At 44.7% G+C, this 20,994-nt stretch overlaps 1 protein-coding gene across 7 annotated transcripts in view; it reads right to left on the bottom strand.

The window, feature by feature from the left end:
• Positions 1 to 20,994, bottom strand: part of TMEM241 (transmembrane protein 241) — a 107,204-nt gene that overhangs the window by 4,417 nt on the left and 81,793 nt on the right. For 2 of the 7 annotated variants that reach the window (XR_010836909.1, XM_067015231.1), the window contains exon 14: positions 8,669 to 8,733. Coding sequence is in view for 5 of the 7 variants with exons in the window: in XM_067015231.1 (XP_066871332.1) it covers positions 8,669 to 8,733 (65 nt within the window). In the remaining 2 variants the exon portion in view is untranslated. Of the gene's footprint in view, positions 1 to 7,233; positions 7,386 to 8,404; positions 8,482 to 8,668; positions 8,734 to 11,949; positions 12,140 to 15,217; positions 15,571 to 20,994 lie in introns of those variants that run through there. The other 5 variants (XR_010836910.1, XM_067015237.1, XM_059040876.2 and 2 more) reach the window with 5 other exon arrangements.

Genomic DNA, 20,994 nt, shown 5'->3' with positions numbered 1-20,994 from the left:
CAGAGTAGGGATCCCTTTCTCAGCAGCCCTCACCACTGGCTGGCTTCCCCAACTCTGCTTGAAAACTCCTTGTGAAGGACGCATCCTGCTCTGCAAAGCCAGCTCTAGCCACGGGATTCAGGCAAGCATCTACGGGCATCTACGGGCATCTTGTGGCAGGTCACGGGCACGAGGTTCTTCCCTCCTGGAGGAAGTCCTGCCTCATACTGACCTGACAGCTGCTTCTTACAACCTCAACGGTGAGTCTAAGTTCTGCTTTCTAGAGCAACGGAGAACAAATCTACGCCCCCATCACCCATCTGCCAACCCTACAGAGTGGGAAAATCCCCTGAACCCCTGCCATGTCCCCTCCCTGGTGATGTCAGGCCTCTCTCTCTGGGTGAGGGCAGAGAGGCGCTAGTCAAGTAGCCAGTCACTGGGGCATGGGCTGGGAGGGTGACCCCCAAGCCTGCTAACAAGGGGGAAAGAGAGGAGCGGGGCCTGAGGGAGATGTCGGCCTGACAGCTTAAGCTCCAAGTTGGAATGTACTTTCCTCTTTCCTACAGAAGTATTATAATAGTGACAATAAGTTGATGAATTCTCTTTAATGCATACTGAGCTCATAATAACGTAGCTGAAGTTTGTGTCTATATTACGAACCGAATAAATTTCTGAGGACTTTCCTAGATCTATACTCATCACTTATAGGATTGTTCCTGGGAGAAACTAGGGTCCAAGTTCCAAAAGACCGTATTGTGAAACATGACCCATTTGTGCTTTGTCCCTGGTCTAGTTCAGGGACAGACCCAGATGCTGGCGGGTTCTGTTGCCTCTTCTCTTTGGATGAAGAAGGGCCTGGGAAGGGGAAGTCATTTGTTTTGTACACGCTCACCTCTAAAGATCTGGCTTTCCCTTCTTAGCCAATCTGCTGTTTCCTTCAACATCCCTTAAAGAACGCACATAACCAGCTTCTTAAACCCCTGGGAAAGCGCAGAGTCACCGTGACCTGATGCAAAATCTGTACAGAACTTTGGCTTGGAAGAGTTTTATTTCTGCAAATGTAACGGGCGTGTGTGTGTGTGTGTGTGTGTGTGTGTGTGTGTGTGTCACAGTCATTTCCACTAATCTTCCTTAATCACCAGGGAGAACAGGGTATCGGCTGGCTCTTTGCCACCCTCACACCTGCAGCCTTAGAACAATGCTGCAGCGTAATAAACTTGCATTTCATCCCCTTGGCTTGGCGAGTTAATGAAACACCAAGCAGCTTAGGGAACGCTGACATGAAAACAAACCTGGTTCCGTTTACTGTTAAGAGAGCCAGGGAGGTGAGCTTTGATGCTGTCTTCTAAACAGCGGGAGATGCTGACACAAGGAGGGGGGCAGGAATCTTAATCGCATTACAGCTGGTTAAGTCAGAGCTTTACAGGACTGTTTGCAAATCTTATAATCCCCATCATTCCTGAAATGAACAAACTTCATGTAATAAGGCATAAACATCAGATTGCAGAGCAGAGGCAGCCAGCAATAGTCATCACTCGCTTCTCTTCCAGGGGGTTATTTTCAGTGTCTCTCCACTCCTTCCCTTTTCTCCCATCAGGAGCCAAAGGTCCCATCTCAGTTTTACATTTATTACTGTGGTGATTCAATGAATTCCTATGGAACCCTCCAGACAGAGGACAGAGACTGTATCCTTTCCCCAGCTGTAGGCCTAGCACTTAACACAACACCCAATAAATATTTACTCAGTGAGTGATGGAATTCTTATAACTGCTCCCCCTTTTCCCATCTGGATTCCAAACTATTTTTGTTTTTTTTCTCTTTTCCTCACCCAAACTAATTCACCACTCCCTTGGGGACTCACTGAGTGACAGTTCACAATCTGATAAACTACTCTGTGTCGAAAGGTAAATAGTTATGAAGGCCTTTCTCAGCATTTTAAAGAAGAGGTTTCAAATTTTTAATTCAAATGAAAAACTGAAAAACTTCAGACACTGTGATCCTAGATGCACTTTGGGGTGTGTGGAAGTTCTTTCTTCACCCCTAAATTCACTCTTCCTACAAAGAGACTTGGGCAGTCTCCAAGCATTCCCCCAAAATTAAAGGCACAGACAGCTCTACTCAGAGGGGATATAAGACCATTTTCTAAAGACTCTTGGTGCTAATGAGATTGGGACTCGGATCAAGTGGAAGCTATCCTCATGTTCGTAGCCCAGGATCAATGGCAGGCCCGGTGAATGATGGGCAAAGGTGAGGAGCTGATCGCGAAATCCTACAAACAAAGAGGTTGTGTTTTGGTTACTCCTTTCTCTCCTTGTACCTAAACTATTCCACAGAGAAGGGTGACTCTCCTTGTGTAAAAAGGATTCAAAGAGGAGGCACACACAACTAATTCTACTTGACAGGAACATCACTCACAGTTCAGAATTTTTTTCTTTTGTATGTGTTGAATCCCCTTTGCCGAAATTTTGGAATACAGAGAATTCATTATCGATCTGCACCATAAAATGTTGTTAATTAAAAAATGAATACATATTAATCTGGATATTTACATTACTGGGCTTGCAATAGATATTAAAATACTGGGCTTTTATCATTAAAAACAAGGTAATTAGCTGGACAAGAGCAGTTGCTTTTTTTAAAATATAAATTTATTTATTTATTCATCTACTTATTTTTGGCTGTGTTGGGTCTTCATTGCTGCGCACGGGCTTTCTTTAGTTGCAGCGAGCAGGAGCTGCTCTTCATTGCAGTGCGTGGGCTTCTCTTTGCGGTGGCTTCTCTTGTTGCAGAGCACAGGCTCTAGGCACGCGGCCTTCAGGAGTTGTGGCACGCAGGCTCAGTATTTGTGGCACACAGGCTTAGTTGCTCTGCGGCATGTGGGATCTTCCCGGACCAGGGCTCAAACCCGTGTCCCCTGCATTGGCAGGTGGATTCTTAACCCCAAGAGCAGCTGCTTTTAATTAAAGGCTTTAAAAGTTGACCAATGTTGGGCTTCCCTGGTGCCGCAGTGGTTGAGAGTCCGCCTGCTGATGCAGGGGACGCGGGTTCGTGCCTCAGTCCGGGAATATCCCACATGCTGCGGGGCGGCTAGGCCCGTGAGTCATGGCCACTGAGCCTGAGTGTCTGGAGCCAAGTTGACCAACGTTGGGGGCTTAGGTTTATCATTTTTCTTTGGTACAGGATTGAGAAGCCTAGTACCTGTTGATTCAGCAAATGGTGCCGGAAGGAGAGATGCAAAGGTGAGTGAAACATGGCTCCTTTCCTGGAGGAGCTTCAGCCGGCAGGTGGGCAAGGAGTGCACACCTGTCATGCCGTGTGGTACATGCTGATCGTGGAACACAGAGCGGGCAGCAAGGGCTGCCCAGGACCTGACCCTGGAGCTGATCCAAATCTCTAATTAGGAGATAAGCAAGTTCCTTAAGATCTTGCTGAAATTTCAAATGGCATGTCTCCACTAACCACCTCACAACTTCAGATCTGTGATTCCCAACAGGGGTGATTCTGCCCCTAAGGGGACCTTTAGCAATGTCCTGAGACGTTTTGCATTGTTACAGTTGAGGGGGTGCTACTGGCATCTAGTGAGGTGAGGCTCAGGTTTGCTGCTACAATTCCTACAGAACACAGGACAGCCCCTCACAACAAAGAATTATCTGGCCCAAAACGTCAACAGTGCTACGGGTGAAAAACCCTACTTTAGACAATGAGCTATTTTGTGCCTCTAAGCTGTTGCCCATCCACGAAGGTGGACAATTAATTACATGGGCCCTCGTCTCCTAGAGGGTGACCTCTCTGGGGTCTTGGACTGTGTCTGGAGCCTCAGAGCCCAGCAAGCACTTCTTATAGAATGAATGAACATACAAGCAAATGCAGGCGAGGATATCGGCTGATCCAGGGTCCCCGCCCTCAGCCAGACTGCAGCGGTGGCAGCTATGCTCACTCACGGAGCCCATGTCCACTGAGCAGGCAGCCTCGACCCACTGCAGCGACTGCTGCCGCGTGGACATGCAGGCCCAACTTAACAGCTGTTCCATATTTTCAAAAGAATCTGGAGATCTGGACTTTTACAGGGAAATCACCTGATTTCTAAATGCTGAGTAATTTGAAATTTGAAAATCAAAGAAGAAGAAACAATGACTATACAGGCAAACATAGTAGGTCCAAACAAAACAGGCCTGCAGCCCTGCCTTCTGACTTCTGATCAGTCTAAGCTCCCACAGGACAGAGACTGGCCTCGGATCCCTGCCCAGGATCCAAGAGCTGGTCACCCAGTCACAGCTTGAACACACCCAGTCTATGGACAATGCAGATCAGCTCTGTGCAAAGACAGGAAATCTGAAACACAGTCTGACATTCCTCTTCTGGTGGTTCACTTTGTGGTTGGAAAATTCTTTGAGGCTGAAAACACACGATCCTTAAATTCGAGTGTTCTCAAAAATCAGGAAATTCCAAAGTCAAGGTTCCTTTTGCAATAATCACACGTGCTGCTTCCTTGATTTGGGTACACACAGCCCTTCTTTCCATCTTGTTCAGGGCATACCACGAAGTCCACAGGATGTGGAACAGCCTGGAGATATGGCTTTGCACAGACGGCTGCTGGAACCTTCAGACTAAGCGTGGCCTCCCCACTGGAGAGCATCTCAGGCTTATATCTCACACTCAGTTCAACACCTGGGTGTTTTTTGTTTTTCTGCTGTTTTTCAATTCATTCTGAAATTGTATATAAAATACAATCAATGAGGCTTATTTGTAAGAAGGGAAATTACTGTCAAGAGTTAAGATGATCACTATGAAGGGTAAGATACAGAAATTGGGGGAAGAGTCTCGAGGATGCACCAGGATATCTTGGCAGTTAGGTTTTTGGACATCAACCTGCCCATTTGTGTCCTGCCTTCCCAGAAGGACAGGCGCAGAGTAAGGAGGAGGGAGTGTAGGATCAGCTCCCTGCCCACCAGCACCAGCTCGGGTTCCAAATCGCGAAGTCTCACCATTGGCACCTCTTGCCCCTCCATCCTTCCCTGTCCTCCCAGGGCCAGAGGGACCAAATACTCTTCCACCCCCAGTCTGACTAAGCCTCTCCCTTCTGCATCAGGTCCAGTTTCAAGCCAGTTCCAAGGCCCTCCTGCTCACCCCACCCTCTCTCTCTCCTCCAGTCTTCACATTCATTGTGCATTCAAACGGTTACTATCCTACTGCAGAAATTATCTTTATGACTTCTCCTTCTCCCGAAAACTCCTTGAGGGCTGGATGATGTCTTATGTTCCTTAATGACTTCCACATGCTTTGCATTCAGCAGTCACTCAATAAATACTGTTAGTTGATTGATAGAATTATAGCCTCTAGTATTAAAAATCTAAGGCAGGACTTCCCTGGTGGCGCAGCGGTTAAGAGTCCGCCTGCCAATGCAGGGGTGCGGGTTTGAGCCCTGGTCCAGGAAGATCCCACATGCTGCGGAGCAACTAAGCCAGTGCGCCACAACTACTGAGCCTGTGCTCTAGAGCCAATGAGCCTGGAGCCCATGCTCCACAACAAGAGAAGCCACCACAGTGAGAAGCCCGTGCACCACAACAAAGAGTAGTCCCCGCTTGCCGCAACTAGAGAAAGCCCGTGCAGCACCGAATACCCAATGCAGCCAAAAAGTAAAAAATAAAAATAAAATAAATAAATTAAAATAAGAAATCTAAGGCAATGAAATCCTTTTCCTAAAAATGTTCCACTGGACATTCTTAGTTCACAGTGTCAGCCCCTGAACAAGAAATAGAGCCGTTTTGTCCTGGTTAACGCTCCTTCTGTACTCCTGCCATATCATCTAGATGCTCTTTATAAATGATCAGACTGGTGGGAAGAGAAACATTTAGGCCAATGTCTCTTCCACCTCCCCATGACCTGCTTCTACCTAGACACTATCTACGGTGCTGCTAAGTCCTTGGCGTTTCCCACGTCATTTCTAGGGAGGTATGTGAAGTTTATGGGATGTTGGACACCCACAGACCTGGGTTTGAATCCTGGTCCAATCACCTAGTAGCTCTAAAATCTTGGGACAATCAGTTAAATGTCTCTGAACCTCAGCTTCTTCATCTTTAAAACGGGGCTAACTTGGAGGGTTGTTGTGAAAGTTAATGAGATAATATAAAAATGTCTGAAATATAGTAGTTGCTCAATAAATTGTTATTATTATTCAAAGGAAGAGGTGAGACTAGGAGGAGGAGGAAGAAGAGGAGGGTGTGGGAGTATTTCCTAGTTTTTCTTTTCCTTCCGTTTTTCTTCTTGGGGCAGGAAATGCCCCATTAGGGGCTCCTGAGAGGGGTTGAAAATCGCTTTCACCAAATGCCGTGAGCAAAAAGATTCATCTCTGTCAGTCTAGATGGTTTAGGTACAGACCTGCCCTCAGGCAGGGAGATGAGCAATAACAGACATCCCAGGGGCAGTGACTTTACACTTTTATCCAAGAGCTGTTCCTGGCACACAGACCTCCAGGAAATATCTGTTTATTGAACCAACCCCTTCCAGCCCAAAGCCACATGAGATGCAAAGTCACCTCTTGGACTTCCTCCTCATGGTACTCCCAGGGCCTGGTCCTGCCCCTCACATTTATCTTGCAGGAACCTCATATTGATGTTTTAAAATGACACCATTTGTGTGTGTGTGGCTAAGACGGCACAAGGCAGGGGATTATTTGCAAGACGTCCTGGGAGAGGGGAGGCGGCCCTAGACACACCGAGCACGAGTACCGGCCCCACCAACCAGCACTGTGGCTTTTGAGCAAACAGGTGACAATTCTGCAGGTCCAATGTGCACATGAATGCAAAAAAGTGGAGGGAGGGGTACTCTCAGCCCCAGAATGAGAAAAAATATGGATTTTCTAGAACTATGCCTTATTTGAGCAAAGCTAAGCAACAATATGCTTTTTCTTTCCATCATGCTGATAAAGAAATGGAAAAACCTATTCCAAGACTTGTCTGCAATTCAGTTTTGGAGTGCCATTCTTGGGGCGGGGGTGAGGGGGGATTGTCAAACAATGCATCCACACTGGAATGGAAATAAGCATTATCTTCAAGTGGCCCTAGGCTTGTCTTCCTTTTTAAAACAGAGGTTAAGAGACCAGTAAGTAGCAACAACAAATATGACTTATTCTCCATAATGTGCTGCATTGGTGATTCAGGCCGGACAGCAGGCAGCCGTGGTCATAGGGGAGGAAAGCTGTGGGTCATCTGGACAGCAGCCGGCAGGCTGGGCGAAGACTTGGCAAGGACTGACCCATTCCCGGGTGGATGAGAGGCTCGTCTGGCTCGACAGGCACCCCTCGGTGTGGTTTCACTTGGCAGACGATAGAGCCCACCTCCCTCAGCGTGGACATCCTGGACCAAACAGTGCATTGTTCTCACTGTTGAATCAAACTGGTGTGACTTCTGGCAAGTGGAGACAGTGGAAGCAGAGGATGACAGGCCTTTACTTTTTACTCGATGCATTTCTGCATTGTCTTAAACGTCTCACAAATAGCACCCGTTACTATGTAGATTTAAAATACATAAGTATATACCCCCCAAAATAAAGCGCGCCCACTAATGAGAGGAGCGACAGCAGCCTTAACAGTTTAAACTCACCATCACTCCCCACCTAGCCTCATCTTCCCTGAAGCTGAAAACCACCACCCTTGGCAATGATCGTATCAGCTTGAATACTAGCAAGCTGGAGTGGATCAAAGTCTTAACTCCGCGACTTCCCTGGTGGCGCAGTGGTTGAGAGTCCGCCTGCCGACTCAGGGGACACGGGTTCGTGCCCCGGTCCGGGAAGATCCCACATGCCGCGGAGCGGCTGGGCCCGTGAGCCATGGCCGCTGAGCCTGCGCGTCCGGAGCCTGTGCTCCGCAACGGGAGAGGCCACAACAGTGAGAGGCCCGCGTACCGCAAAAAAAAAAAAAAAAAAAGTCTTAACTCCATCAGCTATCGGATCGGCAGTCTGTGTAGAGAGTTCAGAGGCAGCACCCTACAGCCCATCTTCCACACAGCAGACTGAGGACTGTGTTTTTAACCTAGGAGCAAGTGGCTCCCCTGCTCAGAATCCTCTGGTCGCTTCCCCCCTCACTCTTACAATGGCCTTTAAGACCCCACATGGTCGGCCACCAACCAGCCTCATCTCCTACTACTCTCCCCCATCAACCCGTTCCGGCCACACTGCTCCTTGAGCAGACCAAGCACACTCAGGGCCTTTGCACTTGCTGCTTCCCCCCAGGGTCCCCAGGGCTTGCTCCCCCACTTCCTTCAGGTCTCTGCTCAAATACAGGAGGGAGAGGCAGTGCTGTCTTTAAGCAAATGGATGGATGTGTTCTAAACAAGGATGATCTGGAACTTGACTAGGAGAAAATGAATTGAAGGGTCAAAGGCAAAAACACAAACATAGTTATATGCACACATAATTAGTGGTTCACCTATAGCAGTTACTCTTGTGTGGATGAGTGGCTGAAAGGTATACCGTTGAGGCTCTGGTTCCTGCTCTGGATGCTGGCTACAGCAGGTGTGGTATATTGTTTGTGAAAATATTCACGATAGATGCACTCTTCTGAATGTATATTTATATGTCAATAAAATATATACCCAAACACACACCCTTTCTTCAACATTTGAGAGCAAATATCAGTATCCCAAGGAAACACAACTAATTTTCTTCTCCTCTCTCTATGCAAAAGACTTACCATCCCACGGTGGCCCTGGTCAGCATCATATCAAACAGCAATATCGATAAACCAGCCGTGATCACCTGCAGAAATCATTTCAACAAAAGTTCATCAGAATAGCAGGACCTCGGAAACCTTCTCCAAAGCCATTCTTCCCAAGCTTAGTTCATGCTAGTTCAGATCCGAGACATCAGCCATGCCTTCCCACTTCATGACTTTTGCCCCCAAACACTTCCTAGGCCCCCAAACACTTCCCAGTCCCTCTAAATACCTTTCCCAAATACCCCTGTATTTAGCGGAAAATGCTAAGTTCTAGCCTATTTTGAGGTGAGAATCTTCAAAGAAACATTTAACTTCCAAACTCTTCAAAGGAGGAGTTTGAAAGCCAACATCCAAACTCATCTCTCCCCTGGGCAGGGGCATAGCAAGAATTCCTGTTTCCATCTTGTCTCAGCTGTGTAAAAAGAATCCTCGAGGTCAGAAGTACTCATTCACCTGTTCCCAGATCCTCCAGCTAAAAACCTAGCTGTCAACCTGCCTTTGCTAACAGCACCATCTCTCGCCCTTCCCTAATGCCCCTGTCTTTCTGGCCCGTGACACACATTCTAAGAAACCACGTACTTCCTAGGGAGCAATGAAATCATTAATTAATTAATTGCAAACATCTAGAAGCCACAGGAGAGGGAAGAGGTTAGTCCACATCTCTCAGAGCTAGAAATTACATAAAAGTATCTTAGGGGGCTTTCCTGGTGGCGCAGTGGTTGAGAGTCCGCCTGCCGATGCAGGGGACACGGGTTTGTGCCCTGGTCCGGGAAGATCCCACATGCCGCGGAGCGGCTGGGCCTGTGAGCCATGGCCGCTGAGCCTGTGCGTCCGGAGCCTGTGCTCCACAACGGGAGAGGCCACAACAGTGAGAGGCCCGAGTACCGCAAAAAAAAAAAAAAAAAAAAAAAAGTCTCTTAGGAATGGCAGTAACAGGACTAGCCTCCAGTGGTGCCTCTAAACATCAGCACAACAAGTTTTGAGAATCAAAGACCCAACTTTGGAATGTCTGCTCAGGAAAGATGTTTTTTTCCCAGAATTCTGCATCCTGGAATATAAAACGGCTTCCATGAGGAAGGTCACCCTAAGGACTTGCTTCCTTGCAATGAGAAGAAGTAAAAAGCAAGCCGTATCGGGATAGGTCACGGAGGCTGGATGCCCTCAGAGATGTCAACTGCCATCTCACTCAATGGGACGTCATGTCCAGTCTTGGAGGCCTCTTCAGGTCCCAAGCTGGGAACAAGGCAACAAGCCAGACGGTCAGAAGGAGGGAGTGTGTTTAATGGGTCTCATCTTCATTCATTTACCATCTCAAAAAGAAGTCTGGAAATATAAACAGGAACGTTCAGTACAGAAACTCTGTGAGCTCTTAGAACCTTTGTAGTAGTTTATTCATTTAAGGTCACTTTCTGTTTGCTTTCCTTGCTTAATTTGCAGCAAAAACCTTGATAACGAAAAAGACCTGTGGTGTCCTCAGGAACAAAAAAGAAGTGGCAACAAGGTCAGAGAGACAGTTGCAAAGTAGAAAGCAAAGGACAAGAGGAAACAGATTTCTCAAAGTGAAAACGGAGTGGTGGCTTTTATCTTAAAGAGCTTTTATCTCAAAGAGCAGCTCTTCTTCCCCCATCCTGCCCTCTTCTTATTTGGCATTTTATTTAGGACTTTTGTATCTATGGTTATAAATGAAGTAGGCCTAAAATTTTATTATCTTGCAATGCAATTGTCTGGTTTTGGAAACAAGGTTATACGAACCACATGAATTAATTCATTAGCTTCCCTGCTTCTTTTCCTATAAAGGATAAAGATGGTCTTTACTGTGGTCTCTACTCTGACCTGACTGCCTCTGGACCTGGAGCTTCTAGTTGGGGTGGGCTTTAATCCTAATCAAGCCTTCTCTTTCTCCTGGATTCAAGTTTCTCATTTTCATTTTTTCCAAAAGTATTTTTCATCTATGTTTTCCACTCATTAACATTTAGCAGTTTGGAGAAATATTATTTTATCTCATTTGTGCCCATTTTTATCACCTTCCCTTTATTTAAAATAAATTTACTTATTTATTTACTTTTGGCTGCGTTGGGTCTTCGTTGCTGCACGTGGGCTTTCTCTAGTTGTGGCGAGTGGGGGCCACTCTTCATCGCGGTGAGCGGGCTTCTCATTGCGGTGGCTTCTCTTGTTGCGGAGCAAGGGCTCTAGGTGCGCGGGCTTCAGTAGTTGTGGTGCGCAAGCTCAGTAGTTGTGGCTCGCAGGCTCTAGAGTGCAGGCTCAGTAGTTGTGGCACATGGGCTTAGTTGCTCTGCGGCATGTGGGATCTTCCTGGACCAGGGCTTGAACCCATGTCCCCTGTATTGGCAGGTGGATTCTTAACCACTGTGCCACCAGGGAAGTCCCTATCACCTTCCCTTTTGTTTTTACTTTTATTGTCATTTTCTCTTACTTTTTTCTTTCCTTTCCTTCCTTAGTCTTTTTTTTTTTTTCCTTTGAGGCACGTGGGCCTCTCACTGCTGCGGCCTCTCCTGTTGCAGAGCACAGGCTCCGGACGCGCAGGCTCAGAGGCCATGGCTCACGGGCCCAGCCGCTCCGCGGCATGTGGGATCTTCCTGGACCGGAGCACAAACCCCTGTCCCCTGCATCAGCAGGCGGACTCTCAACCACTGTGCCACCAGGGAAGCCCTACTTCCTTAGTCTTAACCAAAGTTAATCTCGTTAATTCCTCTTTACTTTTGCAACTTCTTGGACATTTCCTGGGATGATGCCAACAGAGATTTATTTCTTGGAATTGCTGAAAAGGCCTCCATTCTGCTGACGGAGGTTAGTGATAGCAGCTTGGTGTTAAAGGAACAACTCATAATGTTTCTGAAGCCTTTCTTAACTCTCCACCATTGTCTTCGTCTCCTTTGCCCTCTTTACCAGTTTTTTCTTTTTTTCCAACTTTATTGAGGAATAGTTGACAAATGTAATTGTATATATCTAAATTGCACAACACGATGATTTGAAATACATATACATACATGGCCTCCTCTAATTATCTTCTCTGATGGCTTTTTTCATATGACTTTCGGTCTCCTTTGTGGAACCATCACCTCCCACATGCCCTGCAACAGTCACAGCTGAGGGCTTGTGGCTCTGTTCCTCTATGGGTTTCTTCAGCTTAGGAGGAATCTCGTCTTCCATGAGATAGACAGCTGGCCTGCTTGTTCCTATTAACTGCACCTTTTGCCAAGAAAAACACCTCTGAGAATTTTCAAACCAGCCCTTACTTGAAAATAAGGTTGGTTTATAGCCAGACTGGTGCCTTTCCATCTGCTGCTTCCTGGAAACGTTTGCATGGTCTCCTGCCTTTCTCCTGGGCCCCTCTTTCAAACTTCTCTAAATTTTTCTCTCTCAATGAGCAAATCTTCTGCTGGCTGAGACACTCAGTGAAATTTCACAAGGAGGTCTGTCTTCTTTCTGTAGGGAATTTATAGTGAACTTGTTTATTCTGTAGAGCTACTGGGGAGGCAGATGGGCCACTTTTTAATCTATTTCCAGAAGGACCCTCAATTCCTTAGGCTTCTCAGCTTTCTTTTACCTCCATCACCAGCCCCAGCGGTCAGCTCTCTTTTTAGAAGCATTTCCCATCAGCCCCCCACCCCATGAGTGTGTGTGTGTGTGTGTGTGTGTGTGTGTGTGTGTGTCTCTCACACACACACACAGAGTCACCAAAGTTCTACCACTTCACAAAAGTCACAATGTAAGAAGGGATGAGTAGCAGCTGACAACACCCCACTGAGGGGTGGACCCTGGGCAGGTGTCCAGACCGACTCACCCACTAAGTGACTTGCACCCACACATCCATCTCAGCTGTATGAGCTTCAAGTTCATGCCCCAGCAAAGCAACAGGTTTCCATATGCCATGGGCCGTCGGGGCTGCTCAGAAACACTGGGAAGTGTGTGAATGACGAATCTGCTTGTGCTAAGAGTCCACTCCACCGAGGAACAAACAGAAGACAGGTGAACAGACCCTTCACCTTCACCGCTGACTGTGCAAGTCTGAGTACAGAATGTCCCATGCAAGGGCACCTGGGGGCAGAATTTGAGAGGTGCAACCGACTCCCTAAGCTCAGAGGTGGGGCAACTGTGACCCAGAGATGGTGTGTGACTTGCTCCAGGCCCCGGCGACTTCATGGCAGGGAGCAGTGGAGCCAAAGCCCTGACTCTCAGGTCAGCCTTTTCTCACAGCCAGAAAAGCCCCACATGAGCTCCATGCAGTGTTTTTGAAAATAAGAGTCTACTAAAAGCAGGGACTCAGATATCTGCAAGCCCATGTTCACAGCAGCATTATTCACAATAGCTAAAACTTGGAAGCAACCCAAGTGTCCATCAATGGATGAACAGGTAAGCAAAACGTGATTATATATATATATATATATATATATATATATATATATATATATATATATATATATATATATATACACACACACAATGGAATATTATTCAACCTTAAAGAGGAAAGAAATTCTGACATATGCTACAACACGGGTGAACCTTGACGACATTATGCTTGGTGAAATAAGCCGGATGCAGATGGACAAATACTGTATGATTCCACTTATATGAGGCACTTAGAACAGCCAAACTCATAGAGATAGAAGGTAGAATGGGTGTTACCAGGGCCCGGGAGGGATGAGGACTGGGAAGTTAGTGTTTAATGGATACAGACTTTCAATTTAGGTTGATGAATGTCAGCAAAAGCATAAACTTTTTTTTTTGACCTTTAAAACGACTAAAATCTGTCCATGAGAAAGACTCCAAGTTACTCTTGGGGCTTGCCATTCAGCAGATGGAAGTAGCAGCCAATACCGTCAATCGTTGTTCTTGCTTTCAAAAAGCATTTTTAAAAATACAAATCTAAAAAAAAAAAAAAAAATACAAATGTTCCCCCAAAGAAGAAAGAGCCTGTGGTCTGAGGAATGTCTGCCTTGCGCACATGAAGACCTGAATGACAAACACCAGGACCTGCCACAGTTCGGGCTGCCAACAACAGCAGAACTCAATACATTGTGTCAACGGCGGGGCTTTGAACTTCCTGGATTTGTCAATGGATGTCACAACCTCTGTGTTATTTAAACAGATTTTAGTATTTAAAGCAGATCAGGTTTGTTTTTTAAACATTCATTTCGATCCTGAGACAAATTTCCTGTTTGTTTAAGGGAAAATAAAGAGGAACAGTTGTTGATGGGAACCCGCCAGAGAGTCATGTATTTGGAAGAGAATCAGAGATTTAGCTTTGCCGTTTGTTATTGTTTTGATGTTGCTGTTGTTGTTGAAATACATAGGACATAAGGAAAAAGTGGCCAATGGCAGCGTGTATACAAGGCCCTTCACCGTAACTGCCCCGGTTTCAGCCATGCACCTCCCACGTAAACTGGTTATAGGTTTTCAAACCCTGTTTCATCCCATCATCCTGCCTTTGCTCAACAAGTTTTCTCTACCTGGAATAATTTCACAGGCCTCCTCAAACAATCCCTATTCACCTTTTGAAAATCCATTTCTAAAACTTTTCCTGAGGGGATAAGAAGCTTCTTCTAGGGGCTTCCGTAACCCCTTACCATTGAACACGTCAAATTCTACTGAAATGGTGGTCTCCCCACACAGGAGGTGAGCTATTCATCTTTGTATGTTCGGGGCCCGGCAACAGAGACTTGCATACAGTAAGTGCCTGAAACAGTTTACACAAATGCACTTGATCGTCAGAGCTGGTAACATAACCCCAAAGATCACAGTGTTGTTTATTTTTAAATCACTTTTCATATATTTGGGACATTGGAACCCAGACCTGAGAACCCTGGGGAAAATCTCTCTGTCCCTCATCTGTGCTTCTTGGACCAATTACCTCCATGGGGCTCCACAGAGAAGATCTGAGACTGGCTCTCTGGTTCCAAGTCCAAAAATGCCAGGGAAGATTCTGATTGGTCCCTGAACCAATTGACTGTGGCCTGGGAAACAGAGTAATGTAAGAACATGGAAGCTCACCCTTGAACTTCATGGTTGGAATGGAGGCAGGAAGGTTTCCCTGGAGGAAGGTAGGGAAAGTGCTGGGAAGACAGAAGAACAGCTGTCTTCTATACCCTTGCCATAGAAACCATCTGGGAGCTTGCAGGAAATGCAGGATCTCAGGCCCCACCCCAGACCGAATGAGCCACATCTACGGTGCAACAGACCCCTGGTGATACGCATGCACATTAAAACGTGAGGTGTTCTGCTCCACACCATCCAACTCCAGCACTGTCCAGATGGTACTGCCACATCTCCAGGGAACAGTGGACTCTAGCTTTCTCACAGGCTGTAGAGAAATGTCAGACTGTCCTGGAGTCCATCTGTGTTTCAGATTCACATATGAATGTAACCAACCCAGCCTTTCTTTTAGGTTAAAGAGTAAATCTAATAAAAATGTATAATCTCAGAACAGGCTATCTTTCTCGCCTAGGACCAAAGAAACTATGCCAAATCCACTAGACAGAAACCACAGCTAAGGCTGAGAACTCTGTTTGGTGTTTTATTTATTTATTTATTTTGGGGGGCTGCATTGGATCTTCGTTGCCATGCACAGGCTTTTCTCTAGTTGCAGCAAGCGGGGGCTATTCTTTGTTGTGGTGTGCAGGCTTCTCACTGTGGTGGCTTGTCTTGTTGTGGAGCATGGGCTCTAGGCACGTGGGCTTCAGGAGTTGTGGCATGCAGGCTCCGTAGTTGTGACTCACGAGCTCTAGAACGCAGGCTCAGTAGTTGTGGCACATGGGCTTAGTTGCTCCACAGGATGTGGGATCTTCCCGGACCAGGGCTCGAACCCATGTCCCCTGCATTGGCAGGCAGATTCTTAACCACCACCAGGGAAGCCCCTGTTTGGTGTTTTAAAAATATTGAATTAATTTATTCAATATCAATCCTATGATTTATTCCAGGATCAGTTAATGACAGACAAATCATGCTAAACTCCAGGCATAGCTATTAACAGCATTTGGTATCACCTCATTAAAATATACAATAAGCCATTACTTTTTCAGGTATCAAAAAATGACATTTACCGTAAGCACAGTGGGACTGAGAATATAGCTGAGGAACGTAAAGAGATCAAGGTCACGTGAAGAAAGGATAAATTCTAAACCTAGAGAAACCTCAGATGACTTTTAACAAACTCCTACATTTTACGGAAAAAGCAATAACAGAACAAAATTAGAAAAAAAAAGTGACATAAATATCTAGTTCATGGAAGGTAAGAAAAGAAAGTAACCAAAATTTAAAGAGGGTAGGGACTTCCCTGGCAGTCCAGTGGTTAAGACTCCATGCTCCCAAGGCAGTGGGCATGGGTTCAATCCCTGACCGGGAAATTAAGATCCTGTATGCCTCATGGCATGGCCCCAAATTTTTTTTTAAATAAAGAGGGCAGGGCTTCCCTGGTGGCGCAGTGGTTGGGAGTCCGCCTGCAGATGCAGGGGACGCGGGTTCGTGCCCCTGTCTGGGAGGATCCCACATGCTGCGGAGCGGCTGGTCCCGTGAGCCACGGCCGCTGAGCCTGCGTGTCCGGAGCCAATGCTCTGCAACGGGGGAGGCCACAACGATGAGAGGCCCACATACCGCAAAAAAAAAAAAAAAAAGAGGGCAAAAAAATGTCCCAGGTGTCAGGCTCAGCAGTGTCCCATGTATGAATTCATCTGCTCCTCACAACAACCCTCCACAGGAGGGAAGGGTGCTTTGTCCCATTTTACAGATGAAGAAACTGAAGCTCCTTGAGGTCAAATATCTTGCTCAAAGCACACAGTCACAAAAAGGGAAGAATGCAGACTCAAACCCAGGCCTCCTGGTTCCTGTGCCAATCCTCCTTTTCCACTTCCAAGTTAACCCTCAATGGTAGCTTTGCTTAACCCTGGAGATGTCAACTTGACTCAGTAGCTCTCAACCCTGGCTGCACAACAGAATCTCCTGAGAAGTTAGAAAACAAAAACAAAAACAAAAACAACTAAAGTCCTGTCCCATATCAATGAAATTGGAATATCTTATAATAAGGTCCAGGTATCAGCATTAAAAAAAAAATTCCCTAGGAATTCTCATATGAAGGTAGGGTTGAATCCCTCATTAGTGATGTATTTTTTTTTAATTAATTAATTTATTTATTTTGGGCTGTGTTGGGTCTTCATGCTGCATGCAGGCTTTCTCCAGTTGCTGCGAGCCAGGGCTACTCTTTGTGGTGGTATGCGGGCTTCTCATTGTGGTGGCTTCTCTTGTTGCGGAGCACAGGCTCTAGGTGCACGGGCTTCAGTAGTTGTGGCTCACGGACTCTAGAGCACAGGCTCAGTAGTGGCACACGGGCTTAGTTGCTCCGTGGCATGTGGGATCTTCCCGGACCAGGGCTTGAACCCATGTCCCCTGCATTGGCAGGTGGATTCTTAACCACTGCTCCACCAGGGAAGTCTCTAGTGGTGTGTTCTTAATTTCAGTAAAGTATCCACAAAACTGCCAAAATTCACAGAACCACTTTATAACATTGACGAATAAGCCAGTACCTGGTAAATAAGACATCATCATTACCATCATCATCACCATCACCATCTTCACCACAGGAATAATTTATTATACGATTTTACATTACCACCACAGTGTATGAGGGTTTCAATGTCTTCACATCCTTGTTCTTATTTGTCTTTTTTATTATAGCCATCCTCGTGGGAGTGAGGTGGTATCTCATTGTAGTTTTGATTTGCATGTCCCTAATGGCAAGTGATACTGAACATCTTTTCATGGGCCTATTGGCCATTTATTTATCTTTGTAGTATTGTCTCTTCAGATTCTTTGCCCATTTTTAAACTGTGTTATCTTTTTACTATTGAGCTTTAAGAGTTCTTTATATGTTCTAGATACAACTCCCTTATCAGATATATGATTTGTCTGTGGGTTGTCTTTTCATTTTCTTGATGGTGTCCTTTGCAGCTCAAAAGTTTATGATTTTGATGAAGTCCAATTTATCTATTTTTTTCTTTTGTTGCTTGTGCTTTTGGTGTCAAAGCCACATTTTGAGTAGAAAGGAATTCTAAATCACTATTCCATCCAACACCTTAACTAATGATTCACTATACATGAATCATACCATTATATCAGTTTCCTTTTTATAAAGCCATTCATTCATTCTACCTTCAAATATTTATATTCTACTTTAGAGCATAATGTGTCTATCCAAATTAAGTACTACTTTACTTGATATATAATGAGTTTCCAATGTGAATTTTAGAAGCCAATGTCATGCTATGTGATATGAATCCAAGACAACAGAAATCTGAGAATTAGGAGATGAAATAAGCATGTATATTTAATGAAAAAGTCTAGAAAACCTCAAGTAGTAATTCTCCAAACATATTCATAGTAATTTTGAAGAGGCTGGTGACTAGTTCTTTAAGGTAAGAATAGAGGAATGGAGTGTTGAGAATAATCTATCCCCTAAATTTCAGCACTTTAAAGATGTCATTCCATTGTCTGTTGGTATTCATAGTTTCAGTTGAAATGTCAGTTACTTTTAAAATTTAAGGTAATGTCTTTTTCCTCTGGTTGACTTTTAAGATTTTCTCTCTTTGGTTTTCAACATTTTAACTAGGATATGCCTAAGCATACTTATTTTTCTTTGTATTTTTAGTTTGGGGTTTGGTGAGGTTCTTGAAGCTGTGGGTTGATGTCTTTCAGCAGTGTTAGAAAATTCTCAGCCATTATTCCTTCATATATTGCTTCTCTCCTTACCTTCTAGAATTCTAAGTACATACATATTAGACATTTTGACAATCTCCCCCATGTCTCTTATACTTTGTTCTATTCTCTCCATTCTTTTTCCCTCTCTATGCTTCACTAATCCTGTAACACTGTGTCCAGTCTGCTCTTAGACCCATCCACTAAGTTATTAATTTCACACATATTTTTTCCGTTAAATAACTTTGATTTTTTTTTTACAGATTCCAATTTTGCATTGAATTTCTCCCATCATTTAATTCATCTTTTCCACTATTTTCTTTAACATATTATTCAGAGTCACTTTTAAGTTATCACTAGCTCCAACACCCAGATCATTTGTGGTTATGCTCTCATTATTTTTTCCACTTAATTATCAGTCATGTTGTTTTCCTGCCTCTTAACATGTCTACAGCTTCGTATGTTGAACACTACATGTAAAAGAACTATAATCAGGGATTGAGTGAATCAGAGATGGGCTATAGCTCTAGTAAGGCTCAGTCCATCTCTACTTTATCTAGTTCTTCAGGTATGGCCCTTCCAGACTTGTGTGTAAGAGCCTGGTAGATCTCTGACTTCTCATTCCTGTAAGTTCTGCCTTTCAGAAATTTTGACCTTAGCTTTTTAGCTTCCCATCCCATGTAGATTCAAAATCTGGCAACAGTCTTTAGGGGAAGAGTCATTGTATATTTGCTTCAGGCTCCTCTTTTTAGCAAGATTTTGTCTCCTAAGTACCCCCAAGATTATGAGCTTTTGCTTTGCCTTTCTGGGCCAACCAGCAGCCTCCAGAACTGCTCCAGAGTTCAGAAAACGTCTCGTGGGAATACTGGACTTGCCTTTGGGGCTCCTCTAGTTTCCAATCCATCAAGCCAGTTCCACATGACTGCCAAAAGCTCTGCTAGTTTCTCTTTCCCACAGAATATTTCCTTTTCTTGGACAAAGTCAGATCCTTAGGCCACACCCAGAATCAGCAAATATCCTTCACCTCCCCCAACCCCATGAAGAAAATAGCCTGTGTTAGTATACCTAGGAAGGTTCTTCCTTCTTTGGAAATTTATTTAATTTAGTTCTCATTGCTTTCACAGATCTCTGATTTCTTTAAAAATATGATTTTTGCAATTTATTTGTTTTTACCCTAGTTGTTTCAGCTGAATGTTGGCCTGTCACAATGTACAACAGTCTACTCTGAAGTAGAGGATTTCCATTTACTATACAGATGAGAAAACTAAGACATAGAGAGATGGTAAGACACTGGTTTTCAAACCAGATATGGCTGACCACTATATCCCTAGAGCCACCTTGGATGTCACCATGGTGAGGCAAGGTGGGGAGGCTTTATTTGATTTGTTCTGAACATCTTCCTGATTAGTGACAATCTTATTAACTCATCATTACAATTTAAATTAGCTTTTATTTTCATCATTGCCTAGGATCTTTTACATATCAGCCAAGGGCAACAGGACTTTCTTAAGGGCACAGTCTCTTTCTCTTCAGACACAGAGATTCAGATATGATGCAACTGATGATGATTAATAAGGCAGACTGGAGGTGAGAGGAACATACAGTTTCCTTTCCTCATGATTCTCTCTGCCTGTGGGGAGGAAACTCTTCTGCTTTCCATCCTTTCAATCTCTTCCAAGTTCACTCTAATGGGAAGAATTATTCATCTGATTGTACACTTAATGAAGCTCACTACACTAGTTAGTGGGATTCCAGTGTTTTAAAGGCAAGAATCCAGACTCCACATGATTTATTTCTTCTCTTGAATCCATGCAATAAAATTTTCTTTACCCTGTCTTCACCTGTTGGGGGGTGGGAGTGGAGGATGGAGAGGAAGCCATGCCTCCTATAGGGAGCAGAAAGCCTTAAGTCTCTAAACTAAGGTTGAGTTTTTCAACTCAACTTTGTTTCCCACTTGCCTACTATTCTTTGTCCATATGTTCTCTTAGTCCATATACCAAGAAGGGAGAAGTGGATAGAAGAGTTCAAGTACCAGAACTCTGAACTCTTTAACACATGCTGTATACTGAAAAGACCTGTGTGTCTTTTATGCCATCTGACACTGATCCCTTGGTTCCAGCTTCAGAAATCTGTGACCTTTGGACCTTTTATCTTGGACTTGCAATCTTCCTGGATCAGCAGTGCAGAAAGTGTTGGCTCTCCCTCAGAAGGGGTTGGGTGTCAGACTTTTCTCTTTAGTACTCACATTACTTAAGAGGCCATATTAAATCATGTCTGCTGAAGCGGTGTTCCCTGGTACCTTAGGGGGGGCTTTTTCCTTTCACCTATCTCTCTGGGCATTCCACTTCAGCTCATCCTAAAATACCTGATTTGGTTGGGTGTTTTGTTTTGTTTTTGTTTGTTTTATTTTCTATAATATACTATAATTTCTTTGAATAAAGGGGCTATAATTTGCCAAGTATTACTCCTTTGCCAAGAAGTATAAAGAGCAAAATAATGTAGACATACTCAGAACATCCAATCGTCAAAGACAAATGGAGAATTTGAGACTACTCTAATTTGCCTTCAAATTCAATTCAGTGACAGCCTGGTAT

Source organism: Kogia breviceps, chromosome 15, assembly GCF_026419965.1.
Source record: "Kogia breviceps isolate mKogBre1 chromosome 15, mKogBre1 haplotype 1, whole genome shotgun sequence".
NCBI classification, from domain to species: Eukaryota; Metazoa; Chordata; class Mammalia; order Artiodactyla; family Physeteridae; genus Kogia; species Kogia breviceps.
The sequence above is the reverse complement of the archived record's forward strand: the minus strand, read 5'-3'. Positions and strand labels throughout refer to the sequence as shown.